Here is a 24,656-nt window from a genome sequence, read left to right as displayed (position 1 = left end):
CCAGGACCCTGAACACCCCTGACCCCTGGCCTCCACCTGCCCAACCCTGACCACCAGGACCCTGAACACCCCTGACCCCTGGCCTCCACCTGCCCAACCCTGACCACCAGGACCCTGAACACCCCCCTGGAGAGCAACTGAACAACTTGTACACATACTGTCCATCATTCTCAGCCCCAGCCCTTGTTCAGCCCCAGCCCTCACCCTAAATCTAATCAGAGCCATACTCTCACCCCCAGCCCTAGCCCCAGCCTCCGCCCTAGCCCCAGCACTAGCCTCAGCCCCAGCCCCAGCCTTAGTTCCAGTCCCAGCCCTAGCTTTAGTCCCAGTACTAGATTCAGCCCTAGTCCTACCCCCTGCCCAACACATCAGGAAACCCCACGGTGGCCCTCAGTCGACACTCCCCTGACTCCCGTCCCTCCCTGGCTGGGACCAGGATGACGGGCTCCTCCAGCTGGACAGCCGTCTGAACGCAACACTCCTGCCGTAACAGAATAGGCCCGAGGGGAACCCTGTTCGCTGCTGCAGGCTGGCGGAGAGAGCGCTCCGAACAACACAGTAATCATTAACCAGAGGTGGGGCCAGCGCTGGAGTTACGCCAGCCTTGCCTGTCTGCTCGTGCTGCCCTGTGAGAGGGTGTATTACATAACCACAGCTGGCACCGAGCAGGGCTGGCGAACGCACATCCATCCGGGATGATAAGGAAACGCCAGACAGAGATACTGTTGATATTAGTTTGTCCTTTCGGAAATTCCTCGTGAGGCGTACGTTTGTTGTGTACCGTGCAGGCAGTCGACCAACAGACATCCACAACCACAAAACCAACATCAAACACCAGTCAACCACAGGCGTACACACAGCGACGTGTGCTAATAAGGTGCCGTATCATCCCGTCCACCTCTACAGGAGTAGCCAACACACTGGCCTGGGCCTGGGCCTGCTGGGACCAGAGGGGAAAGTTCCAGAGTGGTACTCTGCAGGTCAGGGGTCAAGCGACCATGTGTTTATGTGTGTGTGTGTGTGTCTATGTGTGTGTGTGTGTGTGTGTGTGTGTGTGTGTGGGCCTTGTTCCTGACTCTCTCGCCCTTTTCCCGCTCTCTAAGGGTTACAGTGTCTCTATTATTCCCTGTTGTTTCAGAGAACAGGATTAATGACCAGCGGCAGGGACATGAAAAGGTTGGGTCCGCCTGTTTACTTCTGTCCCCGGGACTAGCCACGAGAAACACACAGCCTGAGAGAGAGACAGAGAGACAGAGTGTGTGTGTGTGAGAGAGAGAGACAGAGTGTGTGTGAGAGAGAGAGAGAGACAGAGAGACAGAGTGTGTGTGAGAGAGAGAGAGAGACAGAGAGACAGAGTGTGTGTGTGTGAGAGAGAGAGAGAGAGAGACAGAGAGACAGAGTGTGTGTGTGTGAGAGAGAGAGAGAGACAGAGAGACAGAGTGTGTGTGTGTGAGAGAGAGAGAGAGACAGAGAGACAGAGTGTGTGTGTGTGAGAGAGAGAGAGAGAGAGACAGAGAGACAGAGTGTGTGTGTGTGAGAGAGAGAGAGACAGAGTGTGTGTGTGTGTGTGTGAGAGAGAGACAGAGAGAGTATGTGTATGTGTGTGTGTGTGTGTGTGTGTGTGTGTGTGAGAGAGAGAGACAGAGAGAGTATGTGTGTGTGTGTGTGTGTGTGTGTGAGAGAGAGAGACAGAGTGTGTGTGTGTCAATGACCACTGGCAGGGGAAAGCAAGCACTGGCAGGACAATTGACAACTACAATGCCAACTACAAAAGCTATTGACACACTCGCGCACACAGACACACACGCACGCGCGCACACACGCACGGCGGGCCCTACATGCACAGCACACAATTAGGTGTGTAAATCAGCCAGCCATCTCTCTCCTCCTCAACCCTGACTGAGTCATCTGAGCTTGAAGTCCTGCACCAGCCCCTCACTGGTACCATACGTCCAGTGAGTCATTGAAATGCAAAGACTTTGATGCGCCGATACTTTTCCTTATTGTGAATTCAAGAAGGGCAGTCATTAGCCTCTCGGGGCGCTGCTGGACATGGCCGGACGCTGCAGGTCAGGATGGCAGAGCAGGCTTTGGCGGCCATCTTGGAGTCTGCACACCTTTCAGACGTTCAAATCAGTATGCAGCCACCCGCTGGGCTACGGCAGTGTTTTAGAGATGGAAGGGAGGGTGGGCGGTTGGCGGTGGTATACAAGGTGTGTGAGTGTGTGTGTGTGTGTGTGTGTGTGAGGCTCTGCATTAATTGGCAGGAAATTGGCCGCTCCCATCTGGAGGGCTGTGTGAGCCAAGCAGGCAGGATCCGCAGGAGACACAAACACACACACACACACTCACACACTCTCACACACACACACACCCACAGTATTACTGTAAAGTATACCACAACCTGAACCTGCGTGAACCGTATTAACTGACATGGTCAACTCAGTGACCTCCTCTCCAGAGGCTTGTGTCAGTGCAGGCACCACATGAATTTGACCTGGGCTCACAGGTTGCAGGGGAATTGTCTTCATTACAGCGCACCAAAGGCCACTCAACAACCAGCCTCACAGGATCTGGAATTCCATCCCCAACGATGAAACCGGCCACTGTAATGACAGGCTCTAAAAATAATAACACACGAGTTTGAGTTTTATACCAAAGTCATGATGCTTAACGAGCCAGTATTCCCTCAGCGTCCCTGCCAAGTCACTACGGTAAACAGCAAACCTAAACTCACCCCACGGACAGTAGTGGACTCTGCAGCCGTGCTGCAGGGCAGGGAGCGCTCCAAGGCTCGTTCCCCGACGAGCAAAGTGATTTACGGGGAATTGGACCCATCCTGACGTCCCTGCCGTGGAGCTGGCCAGATCCTCTCCACCACTGTCCTCAGCCTGCACCACAAGTGGTCCCCCACTCCAGCCCCCCCCCTCCGACCCCCCCCCCCCCCCCCCCCCCAGCCCCCGCTGAGCCCCACTGGAACACCCGGCTCTGAGGCCATCACTTTGTGCTGATTCGATAAGAAATAATTGAATATTGGCCTCTCTCCTCAGACAGCTCTCCAAAGGAGTCTTAGTACCGGGCTGTGCAGCAGTGGGCTGCACTGGCCTGCACACTGGACTCCAGCCCTGCTGGACCATGCTGGACTGGACTGGACCACTGGAGTGTACAATAACACTGTTGAAGTGCAGAGGAAGCTGCGTTCATCCTTTTTTACCGTGCTGCAGTGTTGACTCAAGGCGGCAGAGTTGACGAGACCTCGGTTCCTTGGTAGGGGGATTCACAAGGTTTCATCGGTGAAAACTGACAACCCTCTGCGCAGCTCTGCGCACCGTCAGACTGATGCCGTGTGTTCTCTGATGCCCTTTGACCTTTTCACAGAGGGTTTCCCTCCCTCCACTTTGTCACTATGACCAGTGAAGGAACAACTTTGATCAGGGGGAGAAGGAGGACTTCAGTGACATCACAACCAGAATATTCACACATGCAGGTTTTTTGATATTTCATGCCTGCATGGTTGCTGATGAGGATAGAAGGCAAGCCAGGTCAAGTCAGGTCATCACCTTTTATGTATGTTCAAGAAAGATGAGAAGAAGGAGAGAGAAGGAGAGGGCGAGAGAGAGAGAGAGAGAGAGAGAGAGAGAGAGAGAGAGAGAGAGAGAGAGAGAGAGAGAGAGAGAAAGAGACTGAACAGTAGTTATTTCTTTGTCCTTGCACGCCTCAACATCTGTGTCTGTCCGCGACTGCCGCGCGCAATAAGGCAGCGGTCTCTTACCAAACAAACAGATCATTCCTAAGCCCACCGGCCACCGCATATCTAAGAGCATTAAAACGTCCGGCGGATATCTTATCTTCCATAGACAGTTTAAAAGAGAGAGACTGCTTTATAACTCGGAGATGTGTTGATGCGCAACAACGTGAGCATAGCTGCGTGCATAAACAGATGCCCGGATTGCTAAACCAAAACTAAATGAAAGGTCGCTTAAAAAGTATGATGTCATTTTCTGTGAAATCGTCAGTCGTCATACATCATCTGTCCTATTGAGACAAGTGTCGATGCTTAAATAGCCAACGTGATGATTTTCCGTTCGATTGAAAGCCGAGAAGGCTACGAGGTGATAATCAGATGGTGAACATGTTGTCCGTTGAACGACGGGAAAAAAAGAATGTTTGGTGAACGCTGGCCAGGATTTCTGAAGGTATGTGCGCTCTAGGTTTTAGTTCAGTCCCACTATGTAGAATTAGGTTGCTGCACGATCGAAGAATCGACTGTTCTGAGAACTCCTAGTACCAACAACACACTGCAATCGCGAGTAAATAATCTCGTGAATTTGCCCAAAACTGTAATATAACAAACCAAATGAATCCATGTCTCTGACAAAATAACAGAGTGACATAATCTGCTTTCAGGTGGCACAAGTGTTAAATGCTTGACTGCGCATATCTGTCGTGGCAACAGTTAAAATGTACACAGTATAGGCTACTTATATTCAGACCAGACGTCCTCAAGTTCACATTGGTTTGAAGTCATCTTCAACAGGGCGGTATAGTCTCACAGTTGGACTCGGCAACATTATTACAAAACTGAATTCCATATAGGAACATATGCAATACAGTACACTTATACGTAGGCTATATAACTTTACTGTCAGAGTAAAATAGTACTTACGGTTTCTATTCTGTGCGTGTTGCAGCCATTTATCCTCAAGCGAACGGGCCAGAAGACCGCATTTCCTGGAATGTTTCGCAGAGTGTAGAGCAGAGCTGGCGCGAGTGCTCCTTGAAACCAAACTGAAAAGGTTAGCTACATCTCCCCCTCTGCGTTGACAAACAGGGGGACTACAAACGCCACTTTCAGCTGATCAGCACAACAAAAACACCATCTCGCTCTTCGCAAGGACTCCTGGCCACCGCACCAACCCGCACGAGACGTACTGAGGACCCCGCCCCCTTCCCGTCTCTCTGTGGATTATTAATATTTTACATTAATATTAATGAGGTTGTGCGCGCGAAAGGAAAAAATGATTGGTAAAAAAAAAAGACTAGTTCCTGATCAGTCCCCTCCTTCTAATTTATTATGGCCGCAATCAGGTGACGTGACGACTGTTAAAAGTGCAACGTTCTGTAATCATGATTTTAAACACGAACCAATTCTAGTTTTTTTTTAAAGACATGTAACGGTTGCTGAAACACCTTTATAGACAGAACTCTTTTGCCGACATAATAGTCAGTTTATGGCAAGAGTGCGTAGGGATACCACAGGAAAGGCAACTTTGAGATATAAGAAGCTCTCGACTTAGGATACACACACAATCCAGTCTAGGACTTCATCAAATACTGTCCCAGCTGTCCAGCCAGAGGTACTGATCCTCAGTCACAGTGACTGTACCTGGGAGGAAGACAGCAACCAGCAGCAGCTGACTCAACGTCTGGCTCTGCTGGCCAGTTCAAGTCAATTAACCCAGCAGTCAAGCTAGCACATTGCATAACCCACAGAGGGACTGTGGCAGGGGTCAACCAGGGGCTCTGGCCTCAGATCAATATCCCAGACTGGGGGTCAGTCCAGCATAGGTAGAACACACACGAGGAGTTGAGAGAGAGACATAGAGAGAGACATAGAGAGAGACAGAGACAGGAAGTGTGAGTGTGTCAGTGTATTTTAGGTTCATTCCGTTTGCATATCTGTTTGTGTTTGTGCATGCAGCATAGGTTTTCTGTTGGTTCTCTGTGTGTGTGTGTGTGTGTGTGCGCACACCCAAACAGCAATTTGCACTTCAACAGCCTGTCTGACCTAGAGATAAGAAGATACACAGTTACCCTGGCAACAATGTAAATGATGAACTGGAACTGTTGTGTGTGTGTTCCTGTGTGTGTGCGAGAGCACATGTGTGTTTGTGTGTGTGCTGCATATGCAAATGTACTTTCAAATTTATGAGAACAAACGTTTCCTGCTGAAAGTCCCACTCGTCTGCACAGCTCACCTGCCTGGGAGGTGTGAGCCTGTCTGGGGGACATGGTGGGTCTGGAGGTGACAGTCATGGTGGGTCTGGAGGTGACGGGGACATGGTGGGTCTGGAGGTGACAGTCATGGTGGGTCTGGAGGTGACAGTCATGGTGGGTCTGGAGGTGACGGGGACATGGTGGGTCTGGAGGTGACAGTCATGGTGGGTCTGGAGGTGACAGTCATGGTGGGTCTGGAGGTGACTGGGACATGGTGGGTCTGGAGGTGACGGGGACATGGTGGGTCTGGAGGTGACGGGGACATGGTGGGTCTGGAGGTGACAGTCATGGTGGGTCTGGAGGTGACGGGGACATGGTGGGTCTGGAGGTGACGGGGACATGGTGGGTCTGGAGGTGACTGGGACATGGTGGGTCTGGAGGTGATGGGGACATGGTGGGTCTGGAGGTGACGGGGACATGGTGGGTCTGGAGGTGACAGTCATGGTGGGTCTGGAGGTGACGGGGACATGGTGGGTCTGGAGGTGACGGGGACATGGTGGGTCTGGAGGTGACAGTCATGGTGGGTCTGGAGGTGACGGGGACATGGTGGGTCTGGAGGTGACGGGGACATGGTGGGTCTGGAGGTGACTGGGACATGGTGGGTCTGGAGGTGATGGGGACATGGTGGGTCTGGAGGTGACGGGGACATGGTGGGTCTGGAGGTGACAGTCATGGTGGGTCTGGAGGTGACGGGGACATGGTGGGTCTGGAGGTGACGGGGACATGGTGGGTCTGGAGGTGACGGGGACATGGTGGGTCTGGAGGTGACGGGGACATGGTGGGTCTAGAGGTGACGGGGACATGGTGGGTCAAGAGGTTATGGTGGTTCTGGAGGTGACACGTGGAGGAACACCACCTCACTGACCAAGACCCAGTGGTGCTCTAAAGGTCAATGAGCATCAGAGAATTCAGGTGTTGATTTATGACACGCAACCCATGCACACACACGCACAGAAACAACAAACAACCTGGCCAGTCAGCACATGTAATATGTAACACACATAACACAACATGTAACATGTTTATTTCCGGGCAATTAGATGAAGGGAGGGAATAATTCAAGTTATTCAGGAATCTTAAATGGTATACTGTTCCTCCAGATTTTCTGCTCTATTTTCTATCTGCAATTTTTGTTGATGTCACACATACTGTATATATACAGTACGCCCATTATTGTTAAAATTATATTTATATTTTCTATACAACATTGTACAACGCAAAAAGGATTGTCTCGCTGAGAAGGGTCAGTGTATCTGCACCGAGCATGTTCAGTGTCCTCAGAGTGGAGTTCAGGCCAGCAGCACATCAGCCGAGCAGGAGAGACATGCGCAGGTAAGAAAGAGAGGGAGGGAGACCAGGAAGAGAGGGAGGGAGACCAGGAAGAGAGGGAGAGAGACCAGGAAGAGAGGGAGGGAGACCAGGAAGAGAGGGAGGGAGGGAGGCCCAGGAAGAGAGAGGGGAGCAGCGCGAGACAGGGTGACAGACAGGTCTGGTGGAACGGGGGGGGGGACACAGAGTGCTGTGAGTTGGCCGTGTTTCTTCCGTCCGGCTCTGGCTGCCTTACGTAACCACAGCAACCTGGCACTCGTCTCAGAGCAGACGTCGGCTGCGCTGCCTCGTTATATAACTGCATTAGCCGCTCTCTTGGAGCGGGGGGGGGGGGAGAATGCGCGCGGGGCCGCTCTCGCGGCCTGCCAGTCTCCTTGCCAGGGAGAGGGACTGCACCGCACTGCTGCAGCCAGCGCTCACCCCCCCCCCCCCCTCCGCTCTCTCTATCTCTCGCCGTCTCTTTCTCACGTTTACCGTCCGTCTTTTCCTGCATTGGGGTTTCGATTTTTCCATTTCCCCCCCTCTCTCTGTCCCTCTTTTTCCCCCTCTATCTCTTAATCGCTCCCTCTCTCCCTCCCTTTTCCCATCCCTCCCTCCCTCTCTCTCTCTGAGGAGGCAGACCGTGAGAGTGTAGAGGACGCAGACACGGGAACATGACTTGAAGAGCCACGCACAGACCAATCGCAAAGTCGTTACGTTTGGCTATGGGGGGGAATCACCTCTGGAGAAGGTGCTAGACCCCCAACCACCAATCATCAGGCCGCTCCTATCCCAGGCCCTATGGGGTCTTCATCCTGGATTTCATGTTTGGTAAATGTGTCCAGTGCACTCATCCCAGCAGGGTCCAGACACAATTAGCTTTCAAGCATGCACAGCATAATTCACTGTGCCTGGATCACACACTTAAAATGCGATTATACCTTCGACGGGCATTTCCAGTCATTGTCGTAATCAGTGCTGGTGGTCAGTTGAGTGTCCCGCTCGCATCGCTCTTGTTTGAATCCATCCAGAAGGAGCGAGGATGAGTCTCTTGGCTGTGCTGTGCGCCGTTCAGCTTAGAGGCAGTTTGGAGGAGTCCTCTCATGAGATCGACAGCTTCAACCCACTTTGTCTTTCTGGTGGTGCACCAACGTGTGCAGTATGCGTTTCAGGGTCAGTGCGAGGGATGAAAGGATGGAGGGAAGTTCTGGAAACCCTGTAGGGAGCAACGCTGGTGAAACAGAAGTGGTGCTGTCCAGGGGACAAATGTGCCCAGCAGCCATTGTGGACTTTGTAATTAACAGCATGTAATTAACATCCGTGCCGGTTGGCTGAACACGGCTGTTTCACCCGACGGTTCAATTACCAACACATTATAACACCCCAACTCTCATTTCAACGACAAATGACACCCATTATCAACCGAGGCAATGAAGGTGAGACGGCTGGCAGCTTGTTGAATCGCTTGTTTGATAGAGCAGGTGCCCTGGGGAGGAGAAGGCATCCCGTGTGAACCTGCAGCTTCTCCAGGACGCTTGCTCGCCCCCCCCCCCCCCTCACTCTGGCCCCGTCAGTCCTGTGGACGCGTGTCTGTCCGAGGTGCTGCAGCCGTGGAAGACACTGGACGTGTTGCTGTGTGCTATGACGGCTTCCAGGTGTGTTTTGGGTCTTTCTACAGGCCGATGAGCTGAGTTCTCTGTTGGGACCAGGTGTTGAGAGGGAGCCAGAGAGAGAAAGCTGCTGTAACATTCAACTGAGGCAACTAGGAGTGGAAAACCACGGGGTTCGTGAAGAGGAGTGGGTTATAAGGTCTGGACGAGAGGATCTTTATGTGTCGCTCACATCGGCCTGCTCTGCGTACTGCAGAGGGCAAGGCGGTAATGTGGAAAGTGTGTCGCGACAGGGCCAGTAGACGTTTCGCTACCTGGAAGTGTGCGCGTTTGGGGGGTGGTGCGTGCGCGTGCGTGAGTGTGCGTGTTAAGTGTGTCTGTGAGCGCATGTGTGTCTTTGAGCGCATGTGTGTGTGTGTGTGTGATGATATAAGACCTGACAGACCCCCTGTCCAGCTGACCCACCAAGCACGGCTGACTGTCACCCCGGTGTGCACTTCCTGTGAGAGACAAGACAGGACTTCCACTCTGCTGGTCACGCTGGGCCACCAGCTTCACACGCAGGCCCTGAGTTCATCCCCAAGCAGACAAACATGCTCGCATGCACCCCTCACACCAGTAACCCTGCACCCCACTCCCCCCCCCCCCCCCCCCGACCCCCCCCACCCCCTCCCAGCATGGCACTGCTCCGCATGCTGCCATGGTTCTGTGACAACTTTGTGATATGGGCTGTTTAGCTGTCTCTGTGTCTGGGTGTGGGGGGGGGGGGGGGGGGGGGGGGGGGAGAGAAGCTGAGCCACAGGCAGGAAGGTGGGGGAGGGAGGTTGGAGGGGGTGGGTGAGGTGGAGACAGGCAGGGAGATGGTGGTGGTGGTGGGGGGGGGGTGACGGGATGAGGGGGGGGGAGAAAGTGTGACAGGACTCAGGGTGTCCAGACTGTGCCAGACTGTGCCAACTCCGAGCGGCCAAATTCAACAGGCCCCGTCTGCCAGCGAGGTGAGAAGGTAGTAAGTCATCCAGAGGGATCACCCAGTCCCTGTGACAGACCAGCCCAGAACAGAAGCCTCTGCTGGGGGCAGATATACCCTAGAACCAGCCTGGGTCCGGACAGACTCCTGCCCTGCTCAAACCCAACATCGCTACAAACATATACTGCTGCACTGGTGGTTTAGAGGATATGGACAGACGATGTGTTGACAGTGAAATTATTTGATGAAGAAACATTATCCCAAGCTTTCAGTCATAAAAAAATTAAAAATATATATATTATCCTTGCATGGAAAGGTAGACCACTTAAAGTATGTGCATCGTTCACACAGCCATTTCAAATTGAAACGTTTGTGACTTCTGTTCAGGAGCATTTGTAGGTTGTAGGTCACAGCCCATCAAATCATCCCAGCGTAGCACAGAGGCCCATGAGGAGGCCCATGAGGAGGCTCAGCTGTGAATGACACATTGGGTGTCCCCGCACCCCCTCGTCTCCCCCACACTAATCTCTGTCTGGGTGCTGTCGGAACCCCGTAGGTCCCTCACCACTGAATTCTGATGGGCATGTTATCGCCAGACCCTGCGCCCAGATAACAGGCGCGCTACTGCGAGCAAACTGCACAAGATAACCAGTCAGCCGGGGTGAAGAAAGTAGATGGCTCCAAACCCATCGACAACATGAAAACATCACGAGGGGGGGGCCAGCGTCACTGCTAGGAGACAGGAAACAGACCCCCTGCCTATAACCGCAGGCAGTGTTGGTGAGGGCAAGCTTTATTAAAAAGGGAATCTCCATGTGGAGCCAATAACAATTCTGATGGTGGTTTGATGAAATTAATTCACTGTCACATCCATTTTTTTCACACTCATATTGTTTTTGCAATTAGATTTGAATGAGAATGATTTGTTTTATTGGATACCTTATCTTGGTTCGTGTTCATTATTGTTTCTCCATTATCAATTTGGCCAATCAGATTATTGGAAGATCTTTAGTTCCACCTAGTGGGCAATGATGGACAAAGCAAATCCTTGTGAAAGAGGGATTAGGCAGCCGTAATGGTTCTGTTAGAACAGATATAAGACTGTCAGAAGATAATTATTCACCAGCATGGAAACTTTATTTAAGAATAACAGATTAGATTAGAGTTCCTGGATCCTTTCTGACCACATACAGTATATCTTGCACATGCAAGGTATTGTACGGATTCATTTTGACTGAGACTGAAGGCACATTGGTTACAGCATTGACACCTTATCACTCAATAATGAAGGATCATCGCTCAAATCGATTAACTAATTCTTAGAGCAAACCCCAACTGGGTCGAAGATTTCGTCACAATGCTATTTACAAATCACAAGGTGAAATTCCAACGTCCACCTTCAAACACTTCCATCACAGTACTTATCGTGTCAGAGAACAGCATGTTTGAGTCCTGAAACAGTTATGGATAACTGAAATGCAGGAGATGACGGAGGCAGAAACTGAACGAGACTTCTGCAAAGACTTACTACCTGCAAAACTAATATCGATCCTATTTCATTTACCCAGCCACATCCAGAGGTAAACACTTTTTATTGGAGAAATGAAATCAACCGCTGTGAAATGTTCCAATTTCAGATCAATTCCCAACAACAAACTATTCAAATGCATTGTTACATTAGCTTCTGCTTACAAACATATTTTCAATTTGTGCCAAACAGATCCACACAGACTCAGTAACATCGCATTAACACACAGAAAAATAAATAAAAGAACATTCTGACAGCGTTAGTGTTCAAGATTCAACTTCCTGTACCAAACCACTGCACACAGCTAACCCTTAACATTCCACTGGAGGTCCACTGCACTGCAGAGCTCCACACAGAACCTAGAAGCTTCCATCAGAGCAGGCTGCTGCCCGTGTCTTGGCCCCAGTCAGACAGGGGCATGGTGAGGGCCAGAGATGGGCCGTGGTGACCACCACAGATAGGTATGCAAGGGTGGTGACAGACAGGGTAAGCATCGCTCAAAATATGGGTACCGCCATGCTAGAACGCCAGAATCCAGGGCTAGTTATAAAGGACAGAAGAACAAAAGTCCATTAGAGTCGTCGGTTTGCAGGATCTCATGTAGAGGCATGTGTGTAGGGGGGGGGGGGGGATGGGTGGTTGCTATGGTCACCAGGGGGTGTGTGGAGGTCCCCCCCCCCGGGCTCTGAGCTGTGACGTACGTCTCGGGGACTAGCGAGAGAGCAGAGCGGGGACAGGGAGCCCGGTGGGGGGGTTAGGGTGTGTCGCCTGGCCCTTATCTCCCCCCTCACACACCACCTCTCTGGGGCTCTGCACGGGGACACTCGGGAAGCCCCAACAGCCAGTCCACCCTGGACGCTGACACATCACAGCCTAGATGTACAGTAAGTAGATGGTAGCACCATACCCTCGCTCGGTGCCACAGATGTAGAGGAGCTAGGTACCCTAGATGTAGAGGAGCTAGATGTCCCATATTTACAGTAGCTTGATACCCTAGATGTACAGTAGCTAGATAGGACCACAGATGGTATTGCCATAAGATCCATATCGTAATATCTAGTAGGTGCTGTACATCAGAAAGGTAGGGAGGATTTAGTGCAGGTTATCATTGGCAAGTGTTATAACTTCATTTCGTGGCAAGATGATTCTCAAAATCCCATTGACATGTCTAAATCGTACAACGCATCAAGACTACATTAAACATAACAAAATATGACACCCAAATACAAAGAAAATAACCAAAAAGTAACCAAAAACTAGCCAAACAGCAATGTATTAAGACAATCAATAAACCAACACCTCGTTGGATCCATTTAAAATCCCTTCATATGAGACGGCAGTGAAGCCTCCAGCCTCCTGCCTCCAGCCTCCTGCCTCCTGCCTCCAGCCTCCTGCCTCCAGCCTCCTGCCTCCGGCCTCCTGCCTCCTGCCTCCAGCCCGGGGTCACGCCCGCTCAGTTGAAGAAGTCCCGGTCGGGGAACATGAGTGGGGCGAGGAGGGTCCAGAGGTAGAGGCCCAGACCCAGCCAGCTGGAGCTGATCTTCACCCACACCGCGGGCATGGAGCTCTGCATGGCCTGGGTGCTGGTGTCTGGTCTGGGGTGGAACAATGGTGGAGGAGACACACTGAGATGGTGCAAAATACAAGTCACTTTTTTTTTTTTTTTTTACCATTTTCTTCACAGACCTCCAAATATTAGGTAAGGTGAGGGAATTGGAGGTGTTACAGATGAAATGGCAAACAAGAAAAGTAAAGCATCTGGAATTAAACTGTCAAAATGTACTTCTAGTACTAAATCTGTTCCCCAGGCCATACATGCTTGTGAATCCTTCAGATGTGTGTGTGTGTATGTAACTTACTGGCCCCAGGTGAGTGTGTAACTTACTGGCCCCAGGTGAGTGTGTGTGTGTGAGAAACGTACCGGCCTCAGGTGAGTGTGTGTATGTGAGTAACTTACTGGCCCCAGGTGAGTGTGTGTATTTGTGTGTGTGACTTACTGGCCTCAAGTGAGTGTGTGTTTGTAATTTACTGGCCCCAGGTGAGTGTGTGTGTGTGTGTGTGTGTGTGCGTGTGTAACTTACTGGCCCCAGGTGAGTATGTGTGTGTGTGTGTGTGTGAGGTACTTACTGGTACCAGTTGGTGAGAGTCATCATGATGTAGAGCGAGGCCAGGCAGAGGCTGAAGTGGAAGAAGGAGTAGCTGTAGCTGACGGCCTCCTCCTCATCATCCACGGCCCTGCGGAGGCCGTCCTCCCCCACCTCCCCCCCGGAGCCCCCGCCCTCCTCGGTCTGCATCAGCTTGTTCACCTGGCTGTTACTGGACGAACGGATGCTGGACGAAGGGGAAGGACACAGAGAGAGACAGAGAGAGAGAGAGAGGAGAGATAGGAGAGAGCAAGAAAGAGAGAGAGAGAGAGAGAGAGAGAGAGAGAGAGAGAGAGAGAGAGAGAGAGAGAGAGAGAGAGAGAAGGAAGGAAGGAGGGGAGGACAGAGGGAGGGGGGAGAGAGAGCGATAGAGAGAGAAAGAGAGAGAGAGAGAGAGAGATGGAAGGAAGGAGGGGAGGACAGAGGGAGGGGGGAGAGAGAGCGATAGAGAGAGAAAGAGAGAGAAACGGGAAAGACAGAACGACAGAAAGACAGAAAGAATAGGTTACAGCGAGCCAGAATGTTCTGGAACAGATCTCTCAAGGTCTCATCTCAGCAGATGTTTCAGACACCAGGGAGTGGGACCAGCGATCTGTTAGAGTACCTGGCGTAGAGCGTGCAGAACAGGAAGATGATCAGCCCCACGATGCCCTGTCCGTCCCACCAGCGGACGGTCTCTGGCGGGGCGCTGGGGTCGGTGGTGATGGTGCTGGTGTTGGACACCAGACTCAGCAGGCTGGGGTTACACTTACGGTCTTAAAACACACACACACACGATTATCATACGATGCACAACAATACAATAACCATCAAGAGCATAACGCCGACAGCATTGAGCACCGGTAAGTATTCAGTGGCGAGGACAGCAGAGTTCTAACCCTACGACATCAACACAGGGTCAACTCGTGTTTACACAACACATGAGGGGCAGGATAGTTGGGGGGGGGGGGGGGGGGGGCGTCTGGGCTACCTGAGCGAAACAATCACAGCACACAAGCCAGGTGTGCTGGGTGGGTGACACGGACTAGCGGAGGGCTGCGGCTCACACACAGAAGCGTTAGGGCTTTAACAGCAGGCTCACCGGAGCAGAGACCAGGCTGCCGTGGTGAGGGGGGGGGGGCAAAGACGGGTCAGAAACACTGGAGCCAGACACAGACCATGCCACGGCTCGAACTTCGGACACAACGCGTTTGAACTGTGCACTCCTGGTCTTGAATATCTGCTGTGTGCTCTCCATACTGTCTGGACTGTTATGGATCAAACCGTCGGGTAAGGGGCATTCCGGTGAGACACCAGATAAGTGCAGGCAGAGGCCTAACCGCAGAGGAATCCGACCGTGGCCCTTCGCTGCATGACTTACCCCCCTTCTCTCTCCCGGCCTATCCTGACACATTTCACTTACAAAAAATAATAAAAAAAACTGTCCAATGAAGCATGAATCATGAACAACAAAACATCTGCCAAACGATTCGACGTGAAAGTACTGGGAAGTCCCTCGACTCTGGAGGAGCGGGGGAGGGCGGGCTGAGAGGAGAGGGATGAGGCTCACCAGGGTTGTTGGTCATGGCCGACCAGGTGACGTACATGGTGTACAGAGAGATGAGGGAGGCCTGCAGCAGACCGGACTGGGGCTGGGCCTCCTGGAACACACACACACACAGTCAGACACACACAGTCAGACACACACACAAAGAACTTCCCCACTGTATGATAACCACGGTAACCAAACAGCCTGCACCCCCGTCATTCCAGAGGAACGCGTCAGCACCTGTACTCTGGGCAGGATGGACACCACGGAAACGATGATGCAGAAGATGAGGTTGAGGCTGATGAAGACCTTGTGCTCGGTGCAGCCGTCGGGCTGGGTGTAGTACACGTAGAACAGCACCACGGCCGTGAAGGCCAGGGCGTAGTGCAGGATGGTGAACGACAGCAGGCCTGAAACACACACACAGTCAGAAACATGGTCAGAAATGGCTGTGCCCATGACTAATGGGTGTATAGTAATTGTGAATGAACATGCTACTGTTAGACAAATGTCAGACCTTGTCTGACTATAAAGTCACTATTGTATCATCTCATTTTCATATTAATAAAATCATCTGACTGCAAATGCAGATTGTTGCAGGTTCAAATGTACGTTGCTTGTAGGTTTGAGAACATTTCTCACCAGCAAACCAGCAGTTCTTATTGCCCTCTTCAGCATTGCCCACCCACACCTTGTTCCAGGAATGGGCAAAGTCGATGAGGAGGATGAGCTGAATGATGATGAAGAGGAAAGAGCCCACCACGCCAAAGTAAAACCACACTGGAGAGGAAGGAAGACGAGAGAGACAGATCCATACAGTGTTCAACCTCCCAAGCCTGGAGACACACGCTCGTGTTCCAAGTTTCCGTGTCCTTGAAGGCCTAACAGGAACCCGAGGGCCAACAGGAAATGATGCTGACAGGAAGTGATGTCAAATACAAACTAGGCCTGGACAGATGGAGGAGCACAGTACCAGTGTGGAAGGTTCCGTCAGGAATGAAGAACGCCCCCACTGTGATCCCGACCAGGATCAGAAACTTGAAGAACCAGAACCTGGGGAACAAACGCAAGTTTCATCACACGCTGACACAGTCTGACATAGCAAGCTACTGAGGATCCTATTATACATGACTAACAGCCATGATCATTGAGAATATTCATGTTTACATAGCAGACGCCGTTATAAAAGTGACGTAGAGGGGGAACTCGAACATGGGAGCTCTCGATTTACTTGAGTTAAACCCATCCCGAGTACAGCAAAAGGCCAGACAAAAAGAATTTATTTACTCTTCTTTTTTTCTTTGTTTGATCGAATTTGGGGGGGCATTTTCATCCTCAAAGGACAGTTCCAGGTAAGTGGGACAGGAACGGCAGAGGAGAAGGAGAGTGGATGACCTGCAGCAGAGGGCCCAGGTTGGGTTGAACCCCAGGCCCCTGCGGTCGGGCCTCAGCCTGCATGGCACGCTCACTCATCCGGTGAACCATCGGGGAGCCACCTGCTTTACCCACCCATTCTGAACGACGGCTCGCGGGTCTTTGCTGCTGCGCACGCGCACCATGATCACGGCGAACAGGAAGAAGAAGCAGGTCATGGCGAAGCACATGCGGTACACAGACTTGAAGCCCACGATGGCGTCGCAGTTCACGTGGTTCTCGATGCCCGGGATGCTGCTCCCGCCCTGACAGAAACCTGGGATCTGCAGGCGACACGGAAAACCACAGAGGATCAGTTACTTGAGCGATCGTCATTTGACGAACACGGTCACGGAAAGGGGCCGTCGTGGGGTCATTTAATGCTACCAGAAAGCCATCTAGAGGTAATAATAATAGATCCTATTATTATTACTTATATAATAATAGAAATAATAATAGAAGAATAATAGAAAGTTCCACAAATAATAATAAGAGACAAGAAAAATGCTACAAACGTCAGGATTGGCACTCCAAAGTGTACACTCCAACCCCACTGTCACTTTCAGCTACTGGTTGCACTATCAATAACATTGCACTACTGTACCTCGCCACCAGGCTCCTGTATGGTCATTGACTTAGTCACTGATCTGCAAATTTGCACTATTGTACTGTACTCCACATAGGTTAGAATAGCTTATAGGGTTGAAACAGGTTTTATGTGCATTTAGGGTTAGTATAGTGTACTATTTATTGTTATCTGTAATTTAGGAAATTTTTGTATTAGGGTTAGTATAGTCGATTATTTATTGCTATCTGTATATTTAGGAAGTTTCACTTATTTAAACTCAGCATAGATGTAAATTATGTTCCGTGTACTTATATGTTATGTTATGCCAGGTGCTTGCGTTGTCTTGTCTTAAGAATTTCAGTGCCCAGTCTAACCTGGTGTTGTTCTGTGTACCTGACAAATAAAATACTTGAACTTGAACCCAGCTGTAACAAACATGATTCAGCTTATTCTTAGAACCAGGAGTGGGTTGCACCAACTAGTCTTTGCTAAGACTGTCATAAGTCCTAAGTCAGTCTTAGTTAAGAACGGTCTTAGGCCCATATCTAACGCCTGTTGCACCAACTGAATTTACGACCAGTCTTAACTAAGACTGGTGGTAACATGGGCGTTCATGAAAGTGCCCGTGGAATTCTATAATGGAACGTGCGTTGCCATGATACCCATACATTTTTACCATGATGATACCAGGGATGCCAGACACCTGGCGGAAACGCTGCTTGACAGCGATTGCCTCGGCCTCGTTAGGCAAGTTGACATAATGCGGTAGGCGGCGACTCAGTGCCAGCGAGACCCTACGAATAACTCTACGAGCTGTAGATTTATGCACGCCGATCATGTCCCCCACGGTGTTTTTAAATGCACGGTTTGCATAAAACCTCAGTGCAATTAAAAACTGTAAAGTTGGCGTCAGGGCAGCATTTCGGTCTGGCTGAAAGCGCAAATCGTCGGACGGTTCGTCCACTAGAGAAAAAATCTCAACCCTACTGAAACGAAACCTCTGAAATAACTCCTCATCGTTGTACATTTCCAGCGGGTTAATTCTGTCTCGCACTACTCTCTCACGTCTTAAAGCGCGTTCATTATACAATCTATAAATTAGACGCACCATTGTTATAGGCTACTTGTTGTTTTAGCTGCACTCAACGGTTTTGTGAAAATTAGCCTACTAATGAAACCAACACAGAAAAAGTTCTGTTTTAACATAAGACTCCTCTCCACAGGGCGTAACATTTAGGACTAGACTTAGGGAAAAAGCAGCTTAAGTCAGCGTGGTGCAACAGGCGCAACATCATTTTAGACATAGAACGTTGAGTTACGCCAGTCTTAGTTTAAGACTGGTCCTAAATCCTATTGGTGCAACCCGCTCCAGGTGTATCTGGTATCAGGGTGCAGATTAGGAATTCAAAGTAAAACACGCAACACCAGACTCCAGGAACTGGAGGAAGTGTCGCCTCCAGGAACAGGGTTGGGCAGCCCTGCTGCAGTGCCAGGCAGGCCCAGGGGAACAGTGAGATGTCGGGTGGGGGGTGTTGGGAGAAGCAGGGAGGATTACTCACTTTCTGGAGCTGGGTCTCCATGCCCGGGAGGATCATGATGATGGACACCAGAGTGCCCATCAGGAGGAAGAAGGAGAACACCAGTTTGGTGACGGTGGAGTTGCTTGAGGAGGGGCAGCACCCACAGAGGAGGCAGGGAGCCGAACCACACAGACAGGACGCCTGGCAGAGAGGACAGAGGTGGAGGACTTCAGTTGTGTTGATATTTACGGAAGTCAGATGGCTGAGCGGTGAGGGAGTCGGGCTAGTAATCAGAAGGTTGCCGGATCGATTCCCGGCCGTGCCAAATGACGCTGCGTCCTTGGGCAAGGCACTTCACCCTACTTGCCTCGGCGGGAATGTCCCTGTACTTACTGTAAGTCGCTCTGGATAAGAGCGTCTGCTAAATGACTAAATGTAATTATTTTGATGTTGTTATCTTGGCCAGGTAAAAAGGTGGAAAAGAGATCTTGCATCTCAATGGGACTTCCTGGGCAATTAAATAAAGAAGGGTTACCTTGAGTTTAGTATACCATGTGCTGTGGGCAACGCGGAGCAGAAATAAATACAAAGATAACATTGCTTTTTCTTGGGGTGGAAGTTTGACAGAATGGATCGTTAAACTGGTTAAATGTCATTCATACTCTTATTTATTCAACAGAACAACCATTACACCAACATAACCATCTTTGACACACAAACATAAGACAATAACACAAAACCAGCTGGCCATGAATCAGATGGGATCAGAAGTAGTGCACGCCCAAACAGCGTCTCACCAGTTCTGATGACTAACCTATCTTCAGCCTCCATATTTAAAGGAGTAGCCGCAAATGAGTATCTGGTCTCAGGCAGTATGAATCACTTGGACAGCTAGTGACCAACAAGAAACCCCCAAATGAACTCTTCCCAGTGGATAAGATCTCACCACCAGATCTAAACACCTTTGTGGGTCTCTCTCCAAGTCACAGGGTCATCAAACCCCAGGAGATGACCATCCCAAATGGACACCTGTCCCACTAACCCCCACCCAACCTGTGACCATATGCCTTGTTTTCTCACAGATAATTCAAGACATTCCAATCCAACAATCAGAATTTCAAAGTTGTTTTTTTCCTTCACATTCTCAATTGGCAATAATAAGCTACCTCATGACAGACTGCGGTTTCATCAACTTCAATCTGGTTTGTAAAGTCAGCAGAGAAGAAGCAGGTAATATAAAAAAGAAACTAGGTCGACTAACTGACCTTTGTCCCTTTTGACTGGAAAGACTGGAATTATGAGTAACTTAATTGTCAGCTAGACAAATAATCTTGTGAAAAATGTATCGTTCAATTAATCGATGTAAATCGTTTTTAACGTCTCTGAACCATTTTTGCAGTAACTACACATTTTAACGTAATCGCTCTCCAAGAATAACAAAACACCCAGTACTGCGAACCCATAGTATCTGAGCTCAGATGCAAATAAATACTGTAGTGTGACGAATACTTCCTTGAATTTTGCCAGATAATGATTAATCCAACACATGACTTTGCTACTATCGGAAATCCGACTATTATCCACATCTATTGATCACCATTATAAAGGGCATGAATACTTGTTATTTAACTAGTCTAGCATACGCAACAGCCCAACTACATTATCAACAATTATTATTATTGTTTAAAAAAGGCCAGCAACGTAGCCTAAACTAGCCTACTAGCCTACGTAAAGTATCTTCCTAGCTTTAAACAACAAGTTGACCATAAAATGCAAGTCAATCCTTGGTACTTACACAGCTGGCTAACGAGCACAAGGCCATACAAGCCCCCATTTTTATATCGATAGGTTGAAACCAAACAGTTAGAAGTCTACGTCCTCAGGCAGAGTCCAGCCGTTGTCTGGCTAACCAGGTCATACTAGACTACAATGGAGAATGCGGAAGAAGACGGATTCTGCCACGCCCCCTAGCGTTCTCTTCTCGTTTTCTAGTGTTTCTCGGCTTGTTACGTTTTTACAGTTCTAGCTTATGTGTTAGCCTATCTTACTTAGCAAGTATATTTATTTAATTGCATTACATCTGACTTTGCAGTTAAATAAACGTGGAACGTATCCCTGGTCGCGTATGTCGGTGATGATGCTTTCGTTCGGCACCAGCACTCTGGATAGCGCACAAGTCCCATCAGAACAGATTTTCCTGTTATAGGAAAACATTTTAATTTATTTTTTACACTGGACTGATCATGTGTTATTATTTAGAGTTTTTCCCACGCCAAATTTGAAATCACTCTCTTGAATGGTTGACGAATCTTTATGAATCACGGACAGAAAGCCGGTGGTTTAACTGACAGCAGGCAAAATCTTAAATAGATATAGCACAGTAAAATATTTTCGTCCAAGTTAGTTTGAGTAGAGCATCCCGGTGTTTTTTTTTTTTGAGGAACTGTTTATGGTTACAATGTAAACACCCCCTCATGTTTTACTGTGGTACTGTCCTCTCTCTGGTAACAATACGCTCTATTTCACATCAACTGAAGCAGCTAAGATAACCGGGTTTCCTAACGCCTCGGTATTGTGATATTACCGGCACAGTTGTTTACACGGGATTATCATAATCTAACGGTGCTGTCTTTTCGGTGTTGAATAATTATATGGTGACTGGTGAGTCTCAGCATGTTTTTACATGTTGCTTCATACACAGAAACGATGGGGGTTAGGCTACATGCTCATGAAGGCTTTACTATAGGCTAACCTAAATTCAATTCAAAATGACCACCTTTTGAAATGTTTTGGTTTTTACATTTTACATTCGTATGAAATGTTTAGGCTTATTGAAACCGTATGTGTGTGTAGTCAGCATAATGTCAGTCAATGTATTTTTTTGGCAGCAGCAGTCAAAACAGTAATAACTGAGAAACACGGCCTGTCAAGTCCTTATGAAGGAACCTGGGAAACGCAGTAAATTGAAGATTGAATAGTCTGGGCATGTTATTCTTGAGCAAAATGCAGACTAAAGATGTAAGGCTCCATTTGACAGGGAACTGTTTTGGACATCAAGTAGCCTACATGTCAAATTATGTGACACAAAAACTTCTAGGTCATAGTTTGAGTGTAAAAACGTAAAAACGTGTATTTGTCTTCTAAATAGTGGATAGCTGACTGTCATCATATACTATACAGATTGATTTTTACATTAATTAATCTGATTGATCTATGTGGTTTAACACAAGCCCTGAGGGCTGGTGTCATGTACTGAACACCCGGATTTGTGTGACAGTTGGATCAATTCAGATTGAGCTCAAAAGCAGCATTGTAAAAGTAACTTTTCCTACACATTTCAATTGATCAGCGATCAAACTTTTCCATAACTGCAGATAAGGAATTGTTCTGTGCGTTTTAATTCTTTTAACTGATGCAGCTGAATTTCAATCGACTCCAGCAGTGATTTGGGGGACAGTCCTGTGCTAGCCATGCGGGGCCCTATATGTAGCAGGTAACAGCCTCAAGTCATGGCTGTGTCTGTTTATTTACAATGTCACCCTGAACTTCTCCCAACCCTCATCTCTTGCGTAACTCTTTCTGAGGAAGTCTGCAGTTGAGCTGGTGCTGATGCTGGTGATGTGCTAGAAAAACGCATGGACAGAATAGTTACAAACTCCGTCTGGCCATCTTCGTTCGCTGTTTGGCCTCGCAATCGATTTCATTCACATTGTATATCGACGGACAGTGTTCTTGAGGATAACGAAGCGTTCGGGGGAAGGAGCTTCTGTCCACTGCCGACGCGAAGGACCTCGGCTGAGAAGAGAAACAGTCGAGCAAAGCCTACGAGGAAGGAGTAGAAAGACACGGGGGCGCACGGGGGCTGGTGATCTGCCGTCAGCCTCCCATCACTTGTTAATCCTCTCCAGTCTCATACAATATAGATAGACTCACTGGAAGCAGGATGAACAAACGAGAGGTTTAGAAACTGTGTGTGTTTGCGTGTGTATGTGTGTGCGTGTGCGCGCGTGTTTTTTTACATTGCTTGACAACATCTGGGGGTTGGTTAACAGCTTGAAACACGTTCATTGCCATTGTATTTCTGTCCACCTGTTTCTATGCTAAGCTCCTTGGGGTTGCTATGGTGATGGAGATGGAGGGGTGTGACTGTGTAAGACGAGTAGATGGTGTATTGTATATGTGGGTTATCTTAACAAACTGATTGAAATGTATGGCTACATTACATCAGTGATTTGACATTAATAGTGTAGCACAGTTAGTACAGGTGCTTTTGCCTGGTTCCTCCTTGAAAGAAAAAGAGCGATTGTCAAGATGGAGTGGTTATGTAACAAATCTTTTTTATAGCATCTCACAGAGGAGAAACAATACGAGGAATCAATGAAATGCTTCCTTTTGGCACTCTCTAGTGGACGTCAAAGGTAGTAAAAACGTTGCAACGTTTCCAATGTGCAATAATACTAATTTTCCTCTCCCTATCTTTTTGTCCACCAAACGTCCTGTTTCTCTAATCTTTCATACCTTCATCTTTCACCCATTTTTGCTCATACAACTCTACTTCTGTCGTGCTGCTTTCTCCAGTCTGCTGTGGAACATTGAGATGACCGAAGTGCCCGTGTTGGACTTCTCCTTATCCGACCGATCTGGTCGTCGAAACGCCCTGCCGGACATCCTGGGCTCCCCGGTGGGGGTCAATCCCACAGACATGTCCCTCAAACTGGCTGAGCTGTCTCTGACAGGTCAGTTTTCCAACCACGTGTGAGCATGTGGACAAACTGTTTATATACCTCACTTCTACACACATCGAATTTCACTCACATGCATCCTCTACCGTGTTTGTCGTGACATTGAATGTTCTAATGGCTAAAAGTTTGATTTGACTTCCTGCCCACCGGGGGGGGGGGGGATTTGGAATCCACGCCCCCTGCCTTGTTATAATAGCAAGTATTGGGAGCGACATACATTCTGTGTTTGCAAAGCTTGCTGGGCCTTGGCATAAAATGACTGCTAACATAACTTCAGTAAGTCATATCATCAGCACAGGGGAAAGTGTGAACTAGTTCTAGCCAGGTGAAATCACTCAGTCATTCTGATTGGATTTTAAGAGCAGATGCTGCTGTAAAAGAGGGGACTATTTGCATATATAAAAAAAATTATCCCCCAAAAAGCTTAAAAAAATATGAAATTTGCCTTATTGGATTCCAGTATTCTATAGAAACATGTGAAAACATTTTCTTTAAATACTGAACCAGCAAACATTTGTCATTGCCAAAACTTATGGCCACGACTGCATGTACCCATGCAACGTTAACTGCTCCAAGAGAGGGAGTTTTCTCCCCTAAGATAAAACCACGCCTCCTCCGTAATCAAACCTGTTTTTGCTGAGACAAATGGTGAAATCCACATGTGAGTATCCTGACTGAACCTCTTTATCAGATGGACCCGGAGGCGCCCAGTCCCCGAGCACAGAGGACCCTCCGCCGACCCCCCCAGGAGGGACGGAGAGCAGGGCGGGGTCCTAGCGACCAGGGCCTGACACAATGCTGCTTTCTCCCAGTCAGAGCCAACACTTTTGGCCCCGGATGGATTTGACCACGACAACGATCAATAGACTGCTTTGATGAGGCTGTTCACTTTTCCGAGCTGGTGGCTGGCACCAGTCATCATGTCATGGATTTGAAGGATGTGGGAACGGCATCCAATACTGAGGAGAGAGATGGCGAAATGAGATCGTAGGTATAGAGCAATCTCGTTTGAAGACCAAAGAAAAAAGAAACCTGCTTAGGATATATAGCAAAAGAAGGACAATTTAACTGGAAACGAGAAGGGGGGGGGGGGGGGGGGGGGGGAGATCCGGAGTTGATTATACCTGCCCCCTCAAAGAAGGCTTCTATAACATCATTAAAAGCAGGCTGTGGTTTGTCAGCCAACCCGGCAAATTTGTGACGGTATTGTTATACGAATTTCTTTGTGAGCGTGTTTGTGTGGTGTGTTTCCGCTACTGTGGTCTAAGTAGGATGGCTTTCTAATAAGGGAAGACAAGTTGGACGCAAAAGAAGGGAACTACATGCCCAAT

At 49.0% G+C, this 24,656-nt stretch overlaps 4 protein-coding genes across 6 annotated transcripts in view; 2 read left to right on the top strand and 2 right to left on the bottom strand.

Moving 5' to 3' along the window:
* LOC124477942 (transcription factor HIVEP3) overlaps positions 1 to 4,983 on the bottom strand; it is a 54,394-nt gene extending 49,411 nt beyond the window's left edge. For all 3 annotated transcript variants that reach the window (XM_047036029.1, XM_047036036.1, XM_047036022.1), the window contains exon 1: positions 4,667 to 4,983. The gene's annotated coding sequence lies outside the window, so the exon portion shown is untranslated. The remainder of the gene's footprint in view (positions 1 to 4,666) is intronic.
* Positions 119 to 4,658, top strand: LOC124475507 (pre-mRNA 3'-end-processing factor FIP1-like; the record flags this gene model as incomplete). The annotated part of the gene is made up of 4 exons (XM_047032181.1): positions 119 to 401; positions 789 to 980; positions 1,139 to 1,176; positions 3,626 to 4,658. Coding segments are annotated over 4 exons (582 nt in total), but the record flags the coding sequence as incomplete, so codon positions are not given.
* A 6,474-nt stretch (positions 4,984 to 11,457) lies between the features above and the next one.
* serinc2l (serine incorporator 2, like) lies at positions 11,458 to 20,508 on the bottom strand. Its single transcript, XM_047036640.1, has 10 exons — positions 20,379 to 20,508; positions 18,623 to 18,784; positions 16,592 to 16,779; positions 16,056 to 16,135; positions 15,725 to 15,862; positions 15,323 to 15,492; positions 15,104 to 15,194; positions 14,159 to 14,309; positions 13,538 to 13,741; positions 11,458 to 13,005 (listed from the first exon to the last, which is right to left on the bottom strand). Exons 1-10 carry the CDS (start codon positions 20,415 to 20,417, stop codon positions 12,864 to 12,866), a joined length of 1,365 nt encoding a protein of 454 aa, XP_046892596.1. The 5' UTR covers positions 20,418 to 20,508; the 3' UTR covers positions 11,458 to 12,863.
* Positions 20,509 to 20,615: 107 nt separating this feature from the next.
* LOC124478364 (cAMP-dependent protein kinase inhibitor alpha-like) lies at positions 20,616 to 24,420 on the top strand. Its single transcript, XM_047036651.1, has 3 exons — positions 20,616 to 21,244; positions 23,162 to 23,319; positions 24,017 to 24,420. The coding sequence occupies exons 2-3, from the start codon at positions 23,181 to 23,183 to the stop codon at positions 24,100 to 24,102; spliced, it is 225 nt and encodes a 74-aa protein (XP_046892607.1). The 5' UTR covers positions 20,616 to 21,244; positions 23,162 to 23,180; the 3' UTR covers positions 24,103 to 24,420.
* Positions 24,421 to 24,656: the final 236 nt, after the last annotated feature.

This window comes from Hypomesus transpacificus, chromosome 2, assembly GCF_021917145.1.
Source record: "Hypomesus transpacificus isolate Combined female chromosome 2, fHypTra1, whole genome shotgun sequence".
NCBI lineage: Eukaryota > Metazoa > Chordata > Actinopteri > Osmeriformes > Osmeridae > Hypomesus > Hypomesus transpacificus.
The sequence above is the reverse complement of the archived record's forward strand: the minus strand, read 5'-3'. Positions and strand labels throughout refer to the sequence as shown.